Source organism: Musa acuminata, chromosome BXJ1-7 (assembly GCF_036884655.1).
Source record: "Musa acuminata AAA Group cultivar baxijiao chromosome BXJ1-7, Cavendish_Baxijiao_AAA, whole genome shotgun sequence".
Lineage (NCBI taxonomy): Eukaryota > Viridiplantae > Streptophyta > Magnoliopsida > Zingiberales > Musaceae > Musa > Musa acuminata.
In genome coordinates this window covers 2,051,037-2,073,979 of record NC_088333.1, presented here as the reverse complement: position 1 = coordinate 2,073,979, position 22,943 = coordinate 2,051,037, and the positions used below count along the sequence as shown (strand labels likewise).

The 22,943-nt window shown below is 39.3% G+C and overlaps 3 protein-coding genes across 6 annotated transcripts; all 3 read right to left on the bottom strand.

The window, feature by feature from the left end:
* Positions 1–78: 78 nt before the first annotated feature.
* LOC103990839 (uncharacterized) lies at positions 79–6,023 on the bottom strand. 3 transcript variants are annotated; one of them, XR_010514827.1, is made up of 6 exons: positions 5,724–6,023; positions 2,053–2,305; positions 1,760–1,964; positions 1,493–1,541; positions 568–741; positions 79–455 (listed from the first exon to the last, which is right to left on the bottom strand). XR_010514827.1 is itself a non-coding variant. In XM_009410115.3 (5 exons), exons 2-4 carry the CDS (start codon positions 2,212–2,214, stop codon positions 1,516–1,518), a joined length of 393 nt encoding a protein of 130 aa, XP_009408390.2. In that variant the 5' UTR covers positions 2,215–2,305; positions 5,724–6,022; the 3' UTR covers positions 79–455; positions 1,493–1,515. The 3 variants fall into 3 exon arrangements, 1 of the variants encoding a protein (XP_009408390.2); XR_001978946.2 differs by having other exon boundaries at positions 568–692; XM_009410115.3 differs by lacking the exon at positions 568–741 and having other exon boundaries at positions 5,724–6,022.
* Positions 6,024–6,398: 375 nt separating this feature from the next.
* Positions 6,399–12,757, bottom strand: LOC135678159 (TPR repeat-containing thioredoxin TDX-like). Of its 2 annotated transcripts, none has more exons than XM_065190635.1 (11): positions 12,561–12,757; positions 12,431–12,464; positions 9,047–9,220; positions 8,870–8,957; positions 8,695–8,775; positions 8,523–8,587; positions 8,290–8,430; positions 8,111–8,227; positions 7,956–8,006; positions 7,769–7,817; positions 6,399–6,936 (listed from the first exon to the last, which is right to left on the bottom strand). In XM_065190635.1, the coding sequence occupies exons 1-11, from the start codon at positions 12,668–12,670 to the stop codon at positions 6,602–6,604; spliced, it is 1,245 nt and encodes a 414-aa protein (XP_065046707.1). In that variant the 5' UTR covers positions 12,671–12,757; the 3' UTR covers positions 6,399–6,601. The 2 variants fall into 2 exon arrangements, with proteins under 2 accessions (XP_065046707.1, XP_065046708.1); XM_065190636.1 differs by having other exon boundaries at positions 7,769–7,814.
* Positions 12,758–14,739: 1,982 nt separating this feature from the next.
* Positions 14,740–22,728, bottom strand: LOC135678160 (E3 ubiquitin protein ligase RIE1-like). Its single transcript, XM_065190637.1, has 5 exons — positions 22,122–22,728; positions 19,029–19,148; positions 18,417–18,549; positions 18,152–18,310; positions 14,740–15,185 (listed from the first exon to the last, which is right to left on the bottom strand). The coding sequence occupies exons 1-5, from the start codon at positions 22,622–22,624 to the stop codon at positions 15,024–15,026; spliced, it is 1,077 nt and encodes a 358-aa protein (XP_065046709.1). The 5' UTR covers positions 22,625–22,728; the 3' UTR covers positions 14,740–15,023.
* Positions 22,729–22,943: the final 215 nt, after the last annotated feature.

Genomic DNA, 22,943 nt, shown 5'->3' with positions numbered 1-22,943 from the left:
AGGATGACTAACTACAAAAAATAATAATATGTAATTAGCTCGATGCAAAAATGAATGAACTACATTGAGACATCTAAATAGAATAAGGAATCCTTTACTATTAGTTCCTTTATCACACGTATGATTTTGATTACACACGAGTTGATGGTTTCATATAAAACGAGAAATAACATTCTTTGATCTGCAAAGAAGGCTGTTTTAGATGGACGTCTGCAGAACTAAGCCTCGTGCATACGCGAAGCGAAAAGAATACGACGGAAAGAAGCAAGTAAGTGCAAGTGCCTATAGCAATGCAAATATGCATAACGCCGACAGATGAATTCACAAAAATGCAAATGCACTAAGAAGCGAGCGACTGCACAAGAATACACCCCTCTTCTTGGCCTCTTAATGCTTTCCCATATGGTCGTCGCTTCAGAGTCCAAAATCTACATGGAGTTGAATGATAGGAGCATCTGCAGCGATCATAGAACTAACATTAGGCAACACAATAATATGCATTAGTCTTTTGTAAAGCCAAAAACAAGGGATGTTTCTGGCAACATGATCATGCCTTCTTCCTCGTACCAAAATCCGAAAGCAAGAGGTGTTCCACTTGGAGGTGGAATCGATCCTAAAGCTTCTCATCCTCATAATCATAAAACATGCAATGGGTTGGGGCTCGGATTCGAGTTAATTCTTGCGCATTTACCCTTGTCAATCTCATCAGAAGAATCATTGAAGGTAAAACAGGAGAGACAACTGTGATGATTCATCAAAACATTATATGACAATAATTATGAACAATAATGATTTAGGCATGGATCAAAAGAGCTGCATAAAGGAACATCAAACTATTTTTCTAGTTTTGATATGTCCATAATGATATCTTAGAAATAGAGTCTATATCCAAAGGTAAGCCCGTGATACATTGCCACGACTCGTGCATTGTGTTCATATGTAAAGAATTATAATTGAAATTCAAGAAAGATCCCCAGAACAAAATGTCCTAAGGATTATCCATAGACATTTTGAGCATGTTGTACTTGTAATATAAAAACAAAAAAGATCCTAGGAAGGAAGTAGTTCACTTACATGAAAGCAATATTATTAAATTTGAAGGGGATTACAATTCATCCATGTATGAGAACCAATTTAGGATAGGTTACATGATTGACATTCGTAAGAACCTAGAATATAGAGTTGAGGAATTCTCGGCGTCCAGTTGGAATAAAATCAATTATGCCCATTTTTTATGGCAGTTATGACTCCGACATGCTTCCTTTGCACTATTGAAACTTAGATATCCAAAAAATTTAAATAGGTACAAAATAAGATTATCAAAAATGGACATTGTAGAAGATAATGATGGCCTTTGGAAATTCTGAATTTTAATCATTTAACTTCTGCAGTTCTTGGTTAACATTTTGGTGAAACCGAGCATGGTTGTTTACCAGAAAGTTCCATTATTTCTAGGTGTTGAAAGGCAAGAGTTGCACAAGATAATTAGTACCTGATCTTTGGATGGTTGCCTTATTATGAAAGTTTCTTTGCCTGTGCCCCTGCAAAATAAAATGTATATTGTGTTAATTGGATGACACAAATAAAGTCAGGCAGAGACCCCTTGATAAATAAAAATGTACAAGTTAGTGAAATGTTCAAATGATCTACAATAAAATCATCAGATGCAACCACTCTACAAACACAAGATAGAAGAGATTACTAAGTAAAAATTAAATTTCCAAGAATATTAAAATTTTGCTTGAGGAAATATTTTTACGTGATATCAGTGCTTTGGGTCTAGTCTTGAACAGGATTTTCTGGCGAATGATTCCAATGACTTCCAGTTCTGTGGCAGAGGAAGCAGGAAATTCAGGCCCTGCAGCATCTACTGCTGCCTTTTTCTTTAACACCAATAGTGGTTTCTTCAACTGTACTTTTGTGCCAGAGAGTTCATGGTAACCAACAGTGAAGATGTAGCTTAGCTGCAGCACAAATGAACAAGAAATGTCAGAGTAAACAGAAAAAGAAATTGGGTAACCAGAGACTGGGAATGCAGGAACATAGACTGACCTGAGAGGAAGAAGACAACGAAGAGCAGCAGAGATGTCCAATCTCAAGACCATTGATCTGATCACTGATAGCTAACTGGGATTCAACAACACCCTGGAGTTCAATTATCGCCCACTCAGGGCATTTCCCATCACCACAGTTGCACTTTACCTTTATCTGCATCGTGCACTCCTGCCTCTAATAAGATTGAGAGACAGGGAGGGTTTCTGACAAGGAATATCCCAGATGTCTCACAGAAAATTCTCAATATTTCCTGTTCAAAAGTTAAGAAAAAACAACTTTAAGGATCGCTGACAAAACAATTTTGGTTTTGAAAACCTTCAATTAAACAAGAAATGCGAGGCACTGATGATATCTAGAAGTGATGATTAGGTCACAGAGGAACAGAGAAGAGTGGCCTATAATTTGCCTAATGTATTTTCCAGTCATTTAAAATGAACAAAGTTATCTTCCAAAACCAAGAGAAACTATAAAGTAAATAAGCTGTTAAATAGGAAGCAAAACAAACATAACCACATACAATACCAGTAAAATTCTATCAATAGGATAACAAGTCATCTATAATGGATATTTTTGTCCTCAGCATCCATTTGAATAGTTCAAAACTAAATTAAGACAAAATAGCTTTAAAGTCTACAACTAATTAAGCTTATATATTCAAGGAATGGAGATATTAAAATCAAGAAAAAATAACACAGTAGTTTTCTGACTTAGCTAGAACTACAGGAACATGAAAGAAAAAAAGTATCTTCCATCTACCATTGTGGTGAACAAAATTATCGTCCTAACAGGGTAAAGCAACAAAAGAACATGTAGTCTTCACTAAGCCAAGAGATCGTATAGGAGGTGATCAAGGCTCCTGAGAAAAATCTAATAGGAGGTTCAAAAGATTGCAGTGGCAGCAAATATTCAACTTATATAAATGACTCACGTATAGATGGGAGTGCCGATTTTGTCAACCACATTGCCTGATCTAGATAGCCCAGAAAAAGAAAAAAAAAACAAAAGTGAAGATGAAAGAAGTAGAGGAGTTAAAAAGAGAAAAAGAAAAGTCGACAAAGGGTGACTGCAGTGCTCAGCAGCATAGCTCTTGAATGCAGTCTTGGCAAGGTTCAAATCTCAGTCGTGCTCGAAAATACGGATCATTATCTACCAACCTGACCATGTACTAACATTAAAACACATAACTTGATACCATTACAAAATAATTTATTTTATTATTTTATTGAAAAAAAATCAGATGATACGGGTTGGTATACCAGCATTGTACCAGTTTAATGTTGAATCTCGTATTTTGATGATGAAACCAATTGATAATTGTGTTTATGTTTTAATCTACGTTTTGAGTGACGCAGGATGCTTCGATCAGGATGAGACAATTAAATCAGGAAAAATCATGTTGTGCCGGAGGAACATGTCAGAAGATTGGACGTCGGGCCGGTGGATCGGTCGACGTATCGACAGAAGGCTTCGGGTCGTGGACTCGGGCATTGGGCCAAGAAGAGCGGGTATTGCGCCAAGGATATCGGAGTTGCGAAGTCAACTGGTCGATTGGGCAATAGGCCACAAAAGAGGACGATGCGCCGAAGAATCGGACGAAGTGTCGAGGGACCAATGACATGCCGGACAACTTGGTTAATTGCTTAGGAATAATTGTCTCGATCGTAGTTTTGTTTTACATGTGCAGGATTAACTACGATGGATGTAAGACATGCAGCAGGAGTTGCACCGGAGTCAAAGACTATGATCACGTTGGGAGTTCGAGAATTCGACGGAAGTTCGAACGGTCGTCGAAGGTTCTGTGGGAACAAATCCGAGAAGTCCAGGAGCTTGCCAAAGAAGCTCATCGAAACTTGCCAAGTGGATCGTCGCAAGTCCAGGAGTTTGCCGGAAGTCCGCAGGAGCATCACCGAGGGTTCATCGGATGATCGACGGAAGCTCGCCGGAAGAAGCGATTGACGCACCGGAGCAAGTTGCAGTAAATGTCTTAAGAAATTCATAGTTAGCACGATGATTAAGATAGAAATGGGAGGTGATCCCATTAACTTAATCTTGGGGCAATTGGGCCCTTGACAGACCCAAATTGGGCCGAATGGATCAACCCATTCGGACCCAGATTACTTGGCTAGAGTTGGCACCGCCTGAGTCGGCGGTGGCACCGCCCAGGGCTCAGTCTCCGAGCTCTGGCTGGGCGGTTGCACCGCCTCTGACAGAGGTGCAACCGCCTGAGCTCAGTCTCCGAGCTCTGGCAGGAGGTGCAACCGCCCCTGACAAGAGGTGACACCGCCCAGAGGCTCAGTCTTCGAGCTCTGCCAGGCGGTGCAACCGCCAGACCCCGGGATTCCAGGAATTGACAGTTTTGAGCTCGGAATTCAAACTGGGTTGGGGCCTATAAATACCCCACCCTTTCAGCAATGAAAAAGTAACCAAAAACCACTGAAATCCTGATCTTACTCTGTGATTTTTAGAGCTCAAAAGTGTTGTATGAGTTAAAAGTTCTCCTTCCTCTTTTCTTCTAAGTTTTGATCTGTCAAGAGAGGAAAGAAAATTCTGTAAGGGTTGTCTCCTAAGCCCGTCAAAAGGAGTGAAACTGTAAAAAAGTGGTTGGCCTTCGCCTATTGAAGGAAGGCCTCTAGTGGACGTCGGTGACCTCGTCGGTGGAGGAAGCCAAAAGTGAATGTAGGTCAAGATTGACCGAACCACTCTAAATCTCGGTTTGCATTTACTTTGAGCATATTATCTTTACTGCAAACCTCCTCAATAGCTTACTGCCTTCTGCGCATTTACGATCGTGTTTCAAAGTTCAGTATTTTCCGAATCGGCGTTTAGACGTAAATCAGTTTTATCGTACGAACATCATATCTCAGTTTACGCTTACATTCTAATTTCCATCATAACTGCAAACTGCCTTCATAGACTTGCTTTAACTGCATCTTGCTTGATCACAAGTTAAAGTGATTTACGAATCAGCTTTTCAACCGAAATCGCTCTTATCGTACGAACGCAGTTTTAATCGTCGAAAGTTTTCCGCTGCACTAATTCACACCCCCCCCCCCCCCCCCCCTCCTTAGTGCTCTTGATCCTAACATTTAATAGGTCATTAGAACAAGTATCCGACCATGATCAAATCAGTAGTCATCTGAGCAGTGCTCTTTGCCAAACCTATGATAGCATGAAGCCAAAGGAAAAAAAATACTAGACAATGAAGTGACCAAGGTAATTTCAGCCATTGATCCCATTTGACCAGTACTACCCGATAAGCTCACCTTCTTAAATATCAAGTGATTGCTTTCCATCAAATGCTAAACATATCATTCTGGTTTCCCTCTCTTTTACTCTTTTTTAACATGTCATTGTAGTTATGTGTATACTTAATCATCAAATGTATCTTTGTGCAACATTATACTTCTAGAAATTTTAATTTCACATGCAAGATTCTTGAGCTTCTGGATGAGGAATTTTCATGCCAAATCTGATCAGATTTTTCTGGTAGTTAAGCTTCTTCTTGTTATTAGTGTTCAAATAGTTAATCGTGTATAAATATAACTCTTTTTCCCCACGAATAAATCTGGATACCTAAGAAATAAGAGAGGTGAGGAGAGAACAGAACAAGAGAAAGGAAGAGAGGAAAGAACACGAATGGGAGAAGAGACGAGAGAAGAGAACAGTACCAGCGAGTGGAGGCAGCTTGGCCTGCGACAACGGCGGAGGGAGATGACGGCTTGCGTCAGCGGCAGGGAGGAGGTGGCTAGGTCAGCGATGTTGGCAGCGGGAGCAAGGAAGAATCTAGGGCTCGCTAGTCGCGCGTCCCCTGGCTTCCCGGGCACGCCGCCTCCACTTCTCCTTCAGAGAAATAGGAAGATACTTGTCTTCAGAAAAGAAGAGGGAGAGATCAATGCCGGGAAGGTGCACCGCAGAAGAGATCGGCGAGAGGAGGGAACGAGTGAGGCGGACGAAGGTACATGCGATAGTGGAAATTTTAGGTTTCGGCTCGGTCGGGGTTTGGGTTGGGTCGGGATTAGGTTGACCCAAACCAAACCCGACACGGGTTTTCCTTGTCAACGCTTCGATTGCAGATGGGTTGCATCGAATTAGGCCGAGTTGGATCGGGTTGCTACATTTTAAGTACACCTGGTTAAAATGTTTTCCAAATATAAAAATCATAGAACAATCGAAACCCAATTCAAGATGACCTTTAGATTTTCCAGTAAACACAGATGGTTTAATTGGGTTGGGTCAACCAAGTTCGCATTGAACCCAAACCCAATCCAAGTATGAAGCTTGCTTTCACTTCAACATTCCCACATCCAGTATCTTTTGACAACAATATCAAGCACAGAGTTCGATTAAGTTGCAATCTTCCACACATTTATTCATCAATCAAACAGCAAGTGCAGTTTATATTCTTCATATAAGAACATACCATGCAAATCTATTTCTCACAGTAGGAGTAGTATTTAGTGGCAGGATTAGATATCCACATGATATTATTGCCTATTACTGGCATATCATATACGAGAACAAACCTCTAGATAACTCCATGTTTTATTCATGGCTTCGCTGCATGCATTGCAATCTTCCTCTCGAGGCCGCTCTTATCAGCCCCAACAACTTTGTCGACTTCTTTCCCATCTTTCACAAAGAAAAAAGTTGGTACACTGTTGACATTCCAGCGATGAGCATCGTTCCCGAGTTCATCTATATCGACTTTCAGAAACACAATGTTGCGGTGCTTCTCTGCTAAGGCTTTGTAAATGGGTGCCATGAAGCGGCAGGGCCCGCACCATGTTGCAGTAAAATATAGAATGACTAATCTACTCAAGCGCACTGCCGCCGTCATTTTCGTTTGCAGTTCGTTCGAAGAGTGAATGCTTATAACACTTCCTGCCAATTAAAGCAAAAAGAACAGATATATCTTCATTACAACAAGGGCTTAACAGAAGGAACCACGGAATCAAAATAATAACTCAAGTTCTCAAGAAAAGTAATGCTGTCATATGAATGTAAACCTGCTCGCATGTATAGTAGAGATAATCAATCAAAACATTACACCATAACCTATGTTATCTTGTGGTATGCAGTATCTATCTTGGTTGCGTATTGAAAAGTTGTCGCCATCCCTTATCTTGGATAATAGAGTATTTGGCTTCCTAGTGGCAAGGATTTGATCCCCATGCTTTATGCCTTGCACACATGTCTTACTTTTATGGTCCAATAAGTTACCAATGATCAATAAAAGAAATCAAGGATGCCGGAGAATGAAACAAATCAAATAAATCTGAATATCAAGCTACAAATTATAATTGAGACAGAATGCATATAAGTTCAATAGCAGCCAGAAGACTATGAACAAAGGAGTCATGGAAAACTAGTTATGGTCCAATAAGTTAACAATGTTCACTAGAAAAACATCAAGAATGGCAGAGAATGAAAAAATAGGTAAATCTGATATATCAAGCTACAAATTGCAAATGCTGATGCATGATAATACAAGTACCAAGCTGACAAGCAGCTATCCTGATAATATAATATTGATCACTGACATCATTCCATTTTATAGGGCCTTCAAGTAGCTCTTAGTTTAAAAGTAAAGAAAAAGCTTTTAATCAAGCAAACTAAGGGGAAGGCCCAACCTACAAGACCTTTGCGTATTTTTTGGCATATGATTGCAACAAGAAAACATAAAAGGAAAAGAACTTGTATGGAAGTGATATACCATCCTGTAGAGCAGCAAGAGAATCGGGGTCTTTTGGCTCAGCATCCTGCTTCAGATTTGGAATTTGATCATATATTTATTATAGTCAGGTTAATATGGGACACAATATCAACATACATAACACAATCACTCTAAAAATACGGTTTCAAGGATGATAGAACATGATGTCAAGAAAGGAAGTTCTTACAAATGCTTTATTTTCTGAAGTTGACTCCTTTTTCCCCATCTCATATACAGCCTGTGCAAGATAAGTATACATAATAGGACCAACAATGCTCTTATCATGACTACAGGTATCATGGAAGATAAAGAGTTAATATAAGCAGAAAGGAAAAGAAATACGTTAGCTTCAGCACGCTGGCGTTGCCTTTCACGTTCAATTTTTTGTGCTTCTCTCTCTTTCCTCAAGCGCTCATATTTTCTGCGATGTTCCTCGATTTTGTGTGCATTAGGCTCAACCTGCAGTTTACAATCCATTAGTTGAAAAGTTCTCCAGCACCTTCTTCACAAAATTTATTAACCTTTTTAAGCACTGAATTTATCTCCTCATCATAATCAAGTTTTGATGCCACATGCAGGTCACTTGCAGCTTCTTCCCACTGGCCTAACATAGCTTTTGCCATTCCTCTATATTTGTATCCTTTGGCAGAGTCAGGATTTATCTAAGCAGACAAACTGATAAGGATACATGATATGGAAATGCATATCATCATTAATGATCAACTTCCAGGTTGTCAAAATATGAGATAAGAACCTGCAAAGCTGCATCCGAATCACGTATAGCAGCATTTGGCTTATGCAGCTTGACAAAAACACTAGCTGAAAAATAAGACATACATCAATACAGGAATAAGACATTATAAAAACCAAAGCGTCACTCACAAATCTAATCAAACAGAAGTTGTTTTAAATAAAATAATCATTACCTCTAGTGGCGTATAAGATAGCTGAACTTGGGTTCAACAAGATCGCTTCCGTAAGAAACTCAATTGATTCATCCAACTTACCTGGTCAACATAATTATACGGTTAGAAATGGTGACCGATTCACATTTGTCATCAATGATAGAACAAATTTAATTGAAAGCAAATTTTAGCCTGCCTTCTGACATTGCATTCATAGCCTTTGCTTTGCACATCTGAGCAACATCACGACTCTCCTCGGAAACTTCAGTTGATGGATCTCCCATCTTGGCAGTAGACCGAAATCAAAATTCAAATTCAGAAAAAAATATCTAGGCTGATAGTGTGCCTTCACATTGACTTACTCAAAACATACCTTTTGTGGAGGACCATTGTCAGGTTCCACCAGCTCACCATCCAGCTCCATATCTGACTCGATAATTTCATCCTCAATGGCAGCATCTTCGGGCTTCTGGTAAGGCTTCTTGTCTACAGAATCTGGTGCAGCTTTTGTCATCTCATCATCATTTTCACCCTTCATAGGATTTTTCTGCGATTACCAATTGAAAATTCTAAATGGTTTTCCGTACCAGTAATTATATTTAGAATTCTTCACGACTTGAATAGACAGAAAAACAGAATGTCTAAATTTTGGTCTCCAAACATTAAACAGAGTGACAAAGGAGTAATTGCTAATTCCTGTGAGTTATTGTAACTCATCAAACAGAATGATACTAAATCTGCCTTCTATAAACCAAGATATTTAACTAAGAGAAGATAACAACAAGCTCGTTATGAGGTCAAGGACAAGGAAGTTGTGAACAAATTAATGAAAATATATAGCATATTTCATATTTCTGCTACAGCAGAAGCCTGGATAAAGATCATGATAGTAATATAGACCTAATCCATCACTTATGAGAAGACCTTTGTACAAATGACCAATGTTAACTGGTCTATGCATGTACCACTATCATATAGCTTAATACCAGAATAAACAATATCATCAATCTTCGTTTTTCTGTATCATTTTAGTTAATGGTATCGGGTATGTACCATACTGATTCATAGGTGAGCAAAATCAGATCACACTAGTCTTTAAATCCTTAAATATGACGACCCTAAAATAATCAAGCAAGGAGAAAAGTAATATATCCATTTGCTTGTTTTGCTAAATACACAGATTACACAATGTTCTAAAATCTATGTCCAATGCCGTAACCGGTCAGCAATCGAACTGGTACAACGTTGATACCATACAGAGTATCAGGTATAGGTGCCAATATGGGTCAGTACCAGCCTTACCACTACCGGAAGAGAGATGGCTGCAGGGAAGAGATGGCGGCGGGAGGAGACGACCATGTGAATGAACAACTGAGGAGAAGTGGTGGTGGCAAGGTAGAGGGTGACATGGCAAATACAAATGAGTAACAAGGAAGAGGATGAACAGTGGCAGCGACAAGCAGGCATGTGAAATAAATGAGTGTAAGAAGAAGAAGCAACAGTAGTGAAAAAATATAAAAAAAGAATACAGAGGCATGATGGATTCTGATACCGAACAGTAATTTTATCATCCGATACAGCTTGATACTGATCAATTTACATCTAGCAAGCCCGATACAGTGAACTTACTTGGCAGTATGCTTGGTTCCAGCTTCCACGCATCGGTCGACGATCTAACTAGAGAAATTGATATATACCAACTGGTACAATCAAACTCTAATCCTTGATCACCCATTTTAGACTTATTCACAATTTACCTTGAAAGGAGCTTAAACTGATTGGTCCACCTTAATTGAACTCCAATGTAATGCCACCTTTAGCAATCTAAACAACCAGAGGCAGGTCTAGAATCATGAAACTTGATAGCTCTTGATGTATAAAGACAATTACTAATGAGTTTGTAGCAGTTAAGGTTCACATATATGTTCTAAATAACTTTTTTTTTTTAAATCATCAATTAAAGATTCACAAAGAAATTCAGCAAAAGTTCATATAGAGGATGCAAAAGGCCAAAAGCTATAGTTGAGAGTAGAGCGGTGAATATAAAGCTGAAATCAAAGATTTTAGCAGAACCTACAAGTCAAAAAAAAGTGTGTTGTTGATGTGGCCATCCAAACATCAATAATGAAAAAGGCACAAGCTGATCCTATATAAGAAAACCCCGATCTTAGAATAATAATAAGAAGAAAAGTTGTGGAAGACACATGCTCTAATATCTATGTTAATGTTGTCACCCCACAAAAAGCTATCAAAAGAAGGTTCTAGTACTCTCAACGTGAATCACAATTGTAAAATAACTTGTCTAACCTTGCTAGATGAATTTTGGGACTCACATGAACTAAAGACTCCCTAAACTAATTACTAATCATGACCACAAAATCAGCTCAAAAAATAAAAAAATTTAAAAGTCTAATATATTTCTTATTCTAGTTAGAAAAGGCATATTGACTGATAGTATTTATTTTGAATAACCCTTGAGCAGTACAAGATTATCGTAGAGGCCTTCTTTTCTTTCTAATAAATTATCATAGCGGCCTTCTTTCCTTTCTAATAAACCTTAAGATTTCCAAAAAATACCATTCTAATTTATGAAACATGCTTGCCTCTTCTCCCACTTGATCTAAGTATCCTTTTTTAGCCTATAAAATAACCTTGTGAGCATCCAAAATCAACCAACAACCATCCAAATGAAGTAGGAATCAATTGATGTCGTGCAGGGCATTGCTATGATTGATCTTGGCTCTAAAGGTCTGATCCAACCCTTACCATAGTTGGCCAAGGTGTGGCACTCATGATGGATGGTCTAGCTCTCGCTACTCAATCACATTACATACATACATACATACATACATATATATATATATATATATATATATATATATATATACCACAAATATAAAAGAGAAGTATAGAAAAATAGTCTACATATGCACATCGCTTGTCACCTCTTATTAGAAGGAAAAATATTTCTATTGGTTTCTACACACCCAGTGTAACAAAAGAACAGACAACTTCAATGCTAAGGCACTTTTGTCAGTCCTGTCCACCACACTGAGTAGGTTGGATAGCAGAGTTAGGCAAGCAAAGCTAAGATCTTCTCATTTTGACAGTGATAAAATTATATCCCTAATTTAAGTGATTTGAATATACTTCTACGAAAGAAGGAAGTCTTCTGATGGTCTTTGTAAAATTATCAGTTCATAAGTGAGTGCATGTGATGCCAACAAATGGAGCTGTGCATTCTATACATGTATATGTCTAACAGTTCAATTTTTAAAGGTAATATACTCGTACGGTAGCAGATGCCACTTGCAGGCTCACTAGTTGTCTAATCTAACCAATTGATGGGCACTAATATTAGTATGCGAGTATCACTAGAGCAGATGAACAGAAGATGAGATTTCGATGATTCCATAAACAAGAAAGAGTATCTTTTTGAATTTTTACAAACTCAACAAGCAGCAAATCAACCAATCAAAAATCAGAGTTCGCGAATTACTATATCACAATATGGCAGTAAAAAGAAAATGCAGCAATCGTAAACATTGTTCAGCACAAATATTGAAGAAAGACATGACACAGAAAATCTATTAACCAAATGCTAAATAAGCCATTGCAAATGCTTCTGATACCAAAGTTATTCGCACGAGAACAATAATGAACCCTACCGAGAATCACAAAAGTAAAGATCGAGCGAGTGTAGACGAAAGAGATCCACAAAAAGTACAAAGAAATAGAGAGGAGACGAATCACTGACCGACATCGCTTGGGGGGGAAGACGAGCGCCAAGGCTAGAACGAACAGGAAGCGACCATCAGAGAGCCAAAAATCAAATTATGGTGGCGTAAAAGATGAAGTAAGAGAAGGGAGGAGAGAGCAGGCACCACCTTTGGAGATAGTCTCGGAAGAAGGCGAGAGAAGGATGGTGGAGAATGGAAGGGTCGGACCTGCAGCTGGTTACGAAGGCTTTCAACTCAGACACCTTGTGGGTATCCATACTTCCCCTTCCGCTGCCGCAAAGGAAAGCATCCCCTTTGCTGTGCCGACCCTTGCGAAAACAACAATAACACACACAAAAGAGGGGCTAATTGTCGATTACAGCCACGGAAGACGCTGCACGTGATATCAGGTACTGAATTAGAATGGCAAAACGGTCATTTGATCCGTCTAGTCGATGATAGAAGAAAGGTGGCCGCGTCGACTCCTTTCTTCCCCGAATCTGGCCGGCTCGAGCTTCTCCTATTGCGACTTCCTCAGGCCGGCGACGAACCCGGAAGGACCCGAACCAGGAGCCGCGGTCACCCGCATCGGGGGCCACGGGCGACGGGCGATCGGATGACGGATCATTCTCATACCAGACGATCCTTCCCGGCAGGGTTTCGAAGGCTCCCGGGGCGATGAACGCCGAAGAGTGAGGAGAAAGAGGGAATGGAGAGGGCGCAACGGCAAAGACGCCGTCGAGGGCGGAGGAGGAGGTGTCGAGGAAGCGAACACGAGGGACGCAGCGCTCATGGACCCGTCGACGCTGCGGCGGTTCGTCTCACCCGTGGCGGTCGAGCTGGAGCCCGACGACGACTCGGAGTACCTGCGGACGGAGTTCATGAACCAGAAGGCCCTCTCGCAGGACCAGGATAACGCGCTTCTGCTCGCCAACTTTCCTCCTCCGCTGCGGGTGACAGCGGCTTCCTGGTTCGGGTCCTGCCGGGTTCGTCGCCGGCATGGGGAAGTCGCAACCGACTGGTGCCCACTGTGGAGTCCAATCGAACAGCGACTCCTAGTCCGGGTCCTGCCGGGTTCGTCGCCGGCTTGAGGAAGTCGCAACCTTCCTCACAGTGGTGCCCACCGTGGGGCCCAATCGAACAGCGATTCTCCCAGGTGTTCTTCCTGTTCGTCGACAATGGCAGACCACCGTGGCAGGACGTTGCTGTCGTTGGCGGAGGAAGGAGAAGACAGATGCGAGGGTGAGTAGGGGATCAGGGGTAGCAGGACGTCGCCGGTGAGCAGCACGTTGCTGTCGTTGACGGACGAAGGCATTGCGAGGTAGGGAGAAGGCAGAAGCGAGGGTGAGTCGAGGGATCAGTGGCGGGTCTGCCAACGTCGACGAACAGCAGTTCTGCAGGAGAATCGCTGTTCGATTGGGCCCCATGGTGGGCACCACGAAGGTTGCGACCTCCTAACCCGGCGACGAATCGCGACTAAAGGTTGAATTAAACGGGTCAAATGACGGTTTTACCGTCCAAAAAATCGCTAACTCAGCACGTGATGTGTGAGTGACAGCAGACGGCGACGAATCGCGACTAAACGTTGAATTAAACGGGTCAAATGACGGTTTTACAATCCAAAAAATCGCTAATTCAGCACGTGATGTGTGAGTGACAGCACGTGGTGCGCGCGTAGGCTGTTAGATTATTCGATGAAGGCCCATCTCAGCCTACTGATGAAGGTGATCCTTTTTTACCTATCGCTTTCAATTTAGATTAAGCATACATACCGATATAAAATATTAAACAATTTCATATATGTTTCTGTATTTATTTTTTCATAAATAAATTTGATATGTTGAATAATAATTATAATTAAAGTTTATATTAAATTCTTTTATTTTTTATATTATTTTAAATTTAAATTAGCTAGTGATAATTATGTTAAATATAAGTTAATCTATATATATATATACATATACATATTTATATACATATATATATACATATACATACATACATATATATATATACATATATATATATATATACATATATATATATACATATATATATATACATATATACATATATATATATATACATATATACAAATATATATTTTTCCCCAAAAGTTGGCCCACTCTTTACTCTTCCTCCTCGTCAGCACCAGAACCAGTGCTGCTTGCCTTTCTCACTACCTCTCCCAATCCCCTCCTCCCCTACCACCTGCCCTTCCTCCTTCCCCTACCTTCAACCTCCTCTTCATATGACAACAGTTACAGACAGTAATAACAACTGCTTAATCTTTTAAACTATAGCTAGCAAGCACATACCGATTTTTTTAACTCAAGCAACAGAAACATGAGATCAGCTGTTAGACCAACATTTCTTAAAAAGGAACAACAAGCCACACATTTATACGAGATTTGGTGTTCGAGATGAAAGCAGCTCCACCAGATTTGATGCCAGAAAACACATCAAGAAACTTTTTAGCTCACAGTGTGGGGAGTGTGCGAAGCCTATCGAGAGCAAGTGAACAGCTGCTCCAACCAGCGCATTGTGGGAAGGTTGCAACTACTTAACTTTCTGTATTCTTATATACAACATGGAAAGAAAAAAGAAGAGATTCATGTGGATTATTGATCTTCACACTATATCACTTCCCTTGAGAATGTTGTACTTGCAGAGCGGGCAGTTGGCATGGATCCGAAGCCATTTGACTATGCATGAGGAATGGAAGTGATGGTTGCATGGCAGTGCATGGAGTTCCACCCCATCTTCGTATGATGTGAGGCAAATACAACACTCCTAGAACATAGAAGGGTCAGATCAAATTATAATTTGAAGCAATCAGCTTCGAAAAGTACAAAGAATCTAATGAATCAGCATAGAAAAGTCTGAAGAATCTAATGAATCAGCCTAAATAACAAACAGCCGTCAAACACCAAATTGATAGTGTTTGGCACTCCAAAGTTAAACAAGCAAACTATGCAAAGTATCAATTATCAATTCCAAACATGGAAGTTGACAGGTTTATGGTGTAATCACCTACACATACATGTCAAACACTATAGGAAATTGCCAACTGCAAGTGAAGGGAAATATGCTGCATATATTGAACAAATAATGTTTAGCAAACCCTAGTATGAAATAGGAACGTAGATTGCAAAGGCAGTAGGTTCTTTATTGTCATAGACAGTTGCCTGGGCACCTGAACAATAAACAAGCCACCCAAGCTAATGCTCACATGAAATAACTCATCATGGAACAAAAAGTGATTATAGTATCAAACTTGTAACTGTAACATGAATTTGTTTTCTTTCCAAATAAATATAGTTTCAAATTAGACAACATTCATGCAGCAACTAAATTGAGGAAATGCAAGGATCACTTATAATAAGAAGTTCGTTTTCCAGGGTAGACTTGCAGTTACTGTCTCGACATAAGAGACTAGGTCTGCACTCCAAGGCTATTTGACAAACTACAGGAAGCTCTACAGCAACGAGTTGTGCCCTCAAAATAGATGGACAGTCCAAAGGGATACCAGCTAACGTTTGATGGTCGCCTAAAATTGAGAAAGCAGCTCACTAGTACATACATCGAGCAATACATGCAATATATGCTGGGCTATAAAATTTGTTCAAGTGGATCTTGAATGTGCTCCTGAATAAATTATAAACACTTAATAAAACAGGTTCGGGAATGTGTTAACTATGGAAAACAAGCATTTAGGCTCAAATGTGAATCCATATGTTTATTTTAAGCACTATCAATCTCTGAATTTACAACTTTTCCTGCATGCATGTAATATTCTGTGAAAGTATTTGGCAAATGCATAAATAGATTCAACTATTTCCAATTGTCAGTGTTTAACAATTAGCCACTCTTCTCTAGTAGATTTTTTTCCCCTTCCCAGTTTCCATCTTAAAATACTCTGATGACAAACCAAGGAACAGACGGACTATGTTCTGCTAAATGTGAACTCCAAAGATGATACTACACTATTAATATTTTTTTGGTCACTAAATTTATCTGGGTCAACTTATCTCAGTTTCTCTTTGAACAAGACTCGCTTGCAACAACTGAAAGTTCATCTTCCAGACAGTAAGGATATTACCAACTTAAATGCTATCCCAATGAACTGATATTTTGTTCTTATCATTAACCGATGCTGCTCTTGTAGCGTTGGTGTGGCAGATCAGAGTATATGTTGGCAGGATGCTGCTCTTGTCGCCGCAGGTGTGACAGAGCAGAGTAGATGATAGCAGTTATGACAATTTTGCCTGGTTCGATTTGTACCATGCAAAATTTACTGGTCGAAGCCTCAACCGAGACAAGGTTCCCCCCCACCCAACAAAAAAAAAAAAAAAAAAAAAAAATCGGGTGGTCCAGTCTGGTCAATTAAAAAAAAACTGTATAAAGAGAAAGAAGTCGTGATAAGGGCTCACGACTCCTCCCTCTTCCTTCGAACGTTGCCATCTGCCGCCACCTGCCTCTCCACCACTCACCATGCATCAACAACATGGTTTCTGATATGCCTCCTCTCCTCCTGCTCCTCCTCCATTGCCTCCTCTTCCTCCTCTTTTCTTCCTTCTTCTTGCTCCTCTTCTTCTTCCATCTTCTTCTACCATGGTACACTGAAACGGACCAGACCTGTCTCAGTCTGGCCATGGACTGCCACAGATCTGGGAACCGAAACTGTGAACTTGTATCTTAGAACTATGAAAAGACATTATGCAGCATGTAAATTTCATGTTATTTCCACAAAAGTTGCAATGCAGTTTGCAAGCAGTCATTCATATATCAAACCCAATTTGTACTGAACTGAGAAATGAGGAAGCAACACAAAAGGAAGGGGTGGAAAGAATATACCAAGGAATTGAGTAGAGAGAACAGGTTATGATTGTATAAGATAACATTGACTGATTTGTTAAGCATTGCATTCTTCCATTCAGCTCAATATAGAGTTAAGCTGCAACATGTCAAATATGTTTCAACTGACAAGAAAAGAAGTTGCCGTTTGTTAACTTTATTTGCCTTACTTGTCAACTGATAAAATTAACAAAACCTAAATTTTGTAAGGTGTTTACATTCTTGCAATGCAAAGTGACTAGAAAGATTAGTTGTACTTGTTGATCAAAAGCAGAAAAATTGTTCACTATCAGATGAAAAAATATATGTCTGAAAATTTATTGAAGAAAGACTGCCAAGCGCTTTAAATCTGGTTTCCAGCCACCCAAAAGGAGATCAATTCCCACAATAAAATGAGAAGAAGGATCATTTTGTCTTCCATTTTATTTTAAACTTCGCATAAGCATTTCATTACTGTACTCACGAGTCTTCAATTTGTGCTGGTTAATGGACAAATAATTTGTACAACACGGTGCTGACTTAATTTATGGTTTCACTGTTTGAAATCTTCATGCTGAGGTCATCAATACATCGGTAGCAGATAACACCCTTTATAGGTTCATTTCCTTCTAAACTGCATTGTCTATATGATGTCTGAGTCAATAAGTATACCATGTAAAAGTTAATGCAAGGAAACAAAGATTTTTAAGTTGTCAAACAGTGATGATTGCTGAATAATGTTTTATTTATGATAAATATAATGTCAAATATAGAAGAGAGATTGAAGCCTTGCTTCCAGTCAAGCCCTTGTATAACATTATAAAACAAGGTAGCAACAACAATAAGAAAGATTTAAGAAAGCGAATTCTGCCCTGAAGATGAAAATCATAAAAATGAGATATACAGACAACAAAGAATAATACCGCATCCTCCCGCAGAAGAACACGCTCACTTGTTGAAATTCCACCATTATTTAGAATAGGAATCATCACTCCCTCCTCAGGTGTCTTTTGCTCATTTTCACATGACTCAACATATCTGTATCTTGGAAGGATGCTGATATCTGCATCTGAGGCACCTTCCTATATATCCATCAATAGACCAATGAAAGTAATTATCTAATTTTATGGTCAGTTAATTCTTATAAAATTCTTATTTTTCTTATCAAGAATGACTTTCTGCTCTAACCTGGCCTGCCAGAGCATACAAAATCGCAATAATACAAGGCAAGCAGCAGCAGAGTGCAATCCCAATAACACAGGCCAAAGCGACACAAAAGATGGCAAAGAATACATCAAATGTAAGGAAAACCACAGTTAACCTGTGCATCATGAAGAAAAAGAATTATCAATGGACATATGTGTACTGTCTTTGAGAATAAGACATGCTATAGAGTGGTCAGATTAAATAACATCTTAAAAAATAATAACAGGTCATTAAGAACAGAACTAGAGACATAAGGGTTATGCCTTTTGTATAGTAGGATTGTGCAACAGCCTTGATAAATAAAATCTTTTTTTTTGGGGTTCCGACTTCCTAAATTTTGAACAGATTATATAACATTTCCAAGTTAAGCAAAGAAAAAGAAGTCAGTAAAATATGGGAAATATTTGTGCATCTTGGACAGGTTTAAGGACACTCAATTAGGCAACATATTTTTGGCAGCTGAATTTCTTTTAAACACCAGGTAGTAGCTTTTATAAAAGAACACTAGCTGATAGTTAAAACTAACATGCTAAATTAATGCTAAATAAAACAAATAAAATTGTAGTCATAATAACACTTTGTTTAGGGGCTTACCAGTATAGCCTAGGGGCATTCTGTAAAAGAGTTTCACCACCAGAGACAACCCAATAAAAGCCAATAATCCACCACAGGAAAGATACCATGGTATTAAGAGATTCACATCGTTTTGCAATGCTGGCCACCAATCATAGCTAATAATTAAAACAATTGGATGAAAGCATACTTTCAACAGCACATATATGCTACATACTGCAGGTTATCAAGAAAATTTAGTTGCCTATGGATGAATACAACATGTAAAACAGGAAAAATATATAGATTATCCATAAGATCAATCTAGCAAATTTCAAAAAAGAAAATATTGGATCTAATTAAGAGGAAAAAAAAACCACTGCAGAATCCACATTTTAGTTACAACAAAGCCAAAATCTTCACAAAGTAGTACAAGTTACTTTTTGGAAAATATGCTTATGTGCTGCTCCTTATTGTAGTCTGACATACAATATGTATGATTGCCGATAAAAGTATAGAAGTGCACACATTTAAACACACACTATGATGGTACCATCCTATCAAGGATTGTAGTGTCATGAGCCAAACACATGCCAACCTCTTCTTAGCAAGGTATTTATCGGCTGCCACGCTGCCCATGAAATAAAGTTCCATACTTGCAACTTCCACATATCCATGCACATGTAGACTCAGAATCATTCCTATTGAGACGGTATAAATTTGAAATAGAACAAAAACTAATCAAACGTAAATGAATAAGGTATGGTTAATATACGGTTGGAACAACCTGAATTTAGACCAAATATAATTAATTGTAACAAATTATGATAAGCTGAAACTGGAACCCAATTTGTCTTTCTTAAACCAGTCTAAGTTTTAGTTCAAGTCTAAGTACAAGTTTTGTTATCTTACCATCACAACTTACCAAATGCATTCATATTTATTTTTTCTAGGAGTTTAATCTGGTGGGGTCCAAACCCTTTGGCTAAATTTTCTCCCTCCTAGGGGCGAAAAAAAGGATGAATTTTGGGATGAGCGAAATCAGGAAAGTTTTTATAGTCAGTACATAGAAAGCCTAAAAAAGAATAATTATTTGTTTATTAAACAATAAATATGTAACTCTATCTGAGCCCTGCAATTCCTTTCTCTCTCTCTCTCTCACTGCATTTATCACAACAGAAGGCAGGCAGCTGCCAGCAAATGACAGTCATTAAGTTTTTTTTCTTGTTCCCTTTTCCCCTTCCACTTTAAAAGTTGAATGTCATTAAAAACATCTTTCCTTGAAAATATCTTTTCCTTATATTTTCTGCATAATAAAACCAAAAAAAGAAATCTATCTTTGGACTTATAGGAAAGTTTTCCTTTTGTTTTAATTATTTTTATCAAAATAAAAAGAAAAATTCTTCAAATCCTTTTCTTCTACTACTATTCAACATATTATTAAGAAAAGGGCCTAGCTTTCCACTTTTCCATGAATTTCAAAAGCAACATATTTGCTTTCCTTTTGCTAAACAATTTGTATTTGGTTTCATGAAAAGAAATTTTCAATTGAAATTATTTCTCTATCATTTGTCTCATGGCCAAACAAAACCTTATATTTTGCATGACACACAACCACCTTCTGGTTATATATATATATATATATATATATATATATATTCTAACTCATCGGACACGTTGGGTTGTGTACCTGGTAACTACTGTTAGTTAATGCAACAAGTAATTAATAATACATAATATACATGTTATCAGTTCAAGGAAATGTTAGTTGCAACAATCCAAACCATCATTTATCAACACAATATTGAATTTAGGAAAGCAATGACAAGAGACATACAAATATAAAACTACTTACTTTATGTGAGATAATGAGCTTTTTCCTTCACCACAGAATTATACTTGGTTTGCAACTTTGCATCATTCTATAAGATGTAATTGTAAAAGACGATCCAGTTACTAGTTATATTATATATCAAGGCCTGTCATACCGAAGCGTACCGCCCGTACTAGGCGGTATGTACCGGTCCAACAGGTTACCGGTACGCGGACCGCCCGGTACCGCTACAGTGCTGCAGTATTATACTATAACACTGCTACAATATGAAAAATATAAAATTGTTCGGTACACCAGGGTGTACCGTTCGGTACGCCCTGATGTACTGCCCAGTACATTGATACCATACCGTACCGAGCCCAGGTCGAAATGCCGGTACAGTACGACGAACCTTATTATATATATCATCTCAATTGTGTTTTTTTTAGAAATGATGTTAAAGAGTGCACTGAAGAAGTAAGCTAGTTGGTATTTCTCAATTAATTTAACTAAAAAGTTAATGTTCATTCCAGGATTCATGGTGTACAATGTACTTTACCTAGTCTACCCACTACTATTTAGTGTCTTCAGATATTTCATATCAATAAAAGAATTATAGATCATATTACCCTGAAAATGCACATCAAATTTTCCCCATGTAGGCATTCACAGAAAAATAGTAAACAGCACAACAATTTAAGGTAATGTTTGAACTTGTTCTAACGTAAGATTGGACTCAATAAAGATAAGCTGAAGTTGATAGTAATACACTCATCAGACTCTTATAAGTCAATAAAGATAAGCTAACTCAATGTTTTTCAAATTGATTCATCGTCCAGGTAACTATATATATGATGGCGATTTGATTTAGCACCTTCCCTTTTGGGATGAAGTAATCAATCACAGAGCAGGTTGTCGTAAACTAAAAATACTTAGTTGTTTTCAGCAACCAAAATTAAATGATATCGTTGACAAAAATGTAATAGTAGGCGGAGAGGCCCTCACATACTTTGGATGGTCAAGATGATGAGTTGAGCAACATCAACTATCCCACAAAGCATCACCTTCCCCTTTCCCTTTATTCTGTATTCCTTTTCTCAAAGCATCTCAAGTTTCAACGTTGCTTTTGTTTGTGAAGTGGATAAATAAGTAAACTCAAAATTTAACTCCGATTCCCAAATCGTATGCAGATTGGGGGGGACGACCAAAAATCCAAAACACGGTCTAAGAATCCTAAATCTGTCACTATAGTTTCGACGCAAAAGCTGCAATCTTTACGTGAAATCCAACGAAATTTAACTCGAATAATCATCATGACATACCCCCTCTGTGCGCTTCCAGTCCCGCCTTCCTCCCCGTCCTCCTCGCTGTCCACGGCATCGGTGTCCGATGGCACCCTCTCCCTGACGCCCTGTCCACCGTCGTCAACATCCTGCCTCCCGTTGCGGCTCCGCCGCCGCCGCCGCCGGTACTCCGCCCAGACCAGCAGCACGTGGACCACGCACTGCAGAGCGTACCCTGCGACCCAAACGCGGAGAGGGGTGTTGGGCCGCTCCCGGGTGGTGGCCCCAAGCACGGCAACGGACACGGCCGCGAAGGCCAGGTTCCAGCCGATGTCGAGCGCCACCACGGGCCGCGAGTAGGCCCAATCGGCGCGGCGCTCCTCCAGCTGGAGAGCCGCCGTCTCCCGGACGAGCATCGAGGGGCCCCTGCGGCCGGCGGCGCGGCCGAGGAGGACTGCGAGCCGGCTCGGTCGGGGCGGCTGCGCATGCGGCCAGGCTGGCCGGAGGAGGGCCGAAGCGGTCGAACCCTCTTCTCCCTCCATCCCTCTCTCTCTCTCTCTCTCTCTCTCTCTCTCTCTCTCTCTCTCTCTCTCTCTTCTCGATGGCTCTGTTTGACACACTGTAGCCCTTTCGCTGGCCAGCTTTCGTTTATGATGGGAATGAAAGGGGTTAAGCATCTAAAACTGCAGTCTCAAGTTATTTATTAGTCAAAATTGCATTTGTATCCCTATGAAGTCTGCCCTTTTTTTTTTTGTTTCATCCCTTATTTAAGCTAAGCATATATCCATAATGTTAGACTATAATGGCTTCACTCTAAGAACATTAATAGCATTTTATATATTTTATATTTTTAAATTTAAA

What these genes read in the sequence shown, in the direction of transcription:
- LOC135678159 (XM_065190635.1), bottom strand. Translation starts at nt 12,670, where the DNA reads ATGGATACCCACAAGGTGTCTGAGTTGAAAGCCTTCGTAACCAGCTGC. An exon ending in TTCCGAGACTATCTCCAAAG is followed by an intron (nt 12,465 to 12,560) that starts GTGGTGCCTGCT and finishes TGTTCGTTCTAG; the next exon opens with CCTTGGCGCTCGTCTTCCCC. An exon ending in TATCTTATACGCCACTAGAG is followed by an intron (nt 8,588 to 8,694) that starts GTAATGATTATT and finishes CTTATTTTTCAG; the next exon opens with CTAGTGTTTTTGTCAAGCTG.
- LOC135678160 (XM_065190637.1), bottom strand. Translation starts at nt 22,624, where the DNA reads ATGGAGGGAGAAGAGGGTTCGACCGCTTCGGCCCTCCTCCGGCCAGCC. An exon ending in AATGCCCCTAGGCTATACTG is followed by an intron (nt 18,550 to 19,028) that starts GTAAGCCCCTAA and finishes CATGATGCACAG; the next exon opens with GTTAACTGTGGTTTTCCTTA. An exon ending in TTCTTCTGCGGGAGGATGCG is followed by an intron (nt 15,186 to 18,151) that starts GTATTATTCTTT and finishes TCTATGTTCTAG; the next exon opens with GAGTGTTGTATTTGCCTCAC.
- LOC103990839 (XM_009410115.3), bottom strand. Translation starts at nt 2,214, where the DNA reads ATGCAGATAAAGGTAAAGTGCAACTGTGGTGATGGGAAATGCCCTGAG. An exon ending in CGTTGTCTTCTTCCTCTCAG is followed by an intron (nt 1,965 to 2,052) that starts GTCAGTCTATGT and finishes TTTGTGCTGCAG; the next exon opens with CTAAGCTACATCTTCACTGT. An exon ending in ACCCAAAGCACTGATATCAC is followed by an intron (nt 1,542 to 1,759) that starts GTAAAAATATTT and finishes TTTATTTTGCAG; the next exon opens with GGGCACAGGCAAAGAAACTT.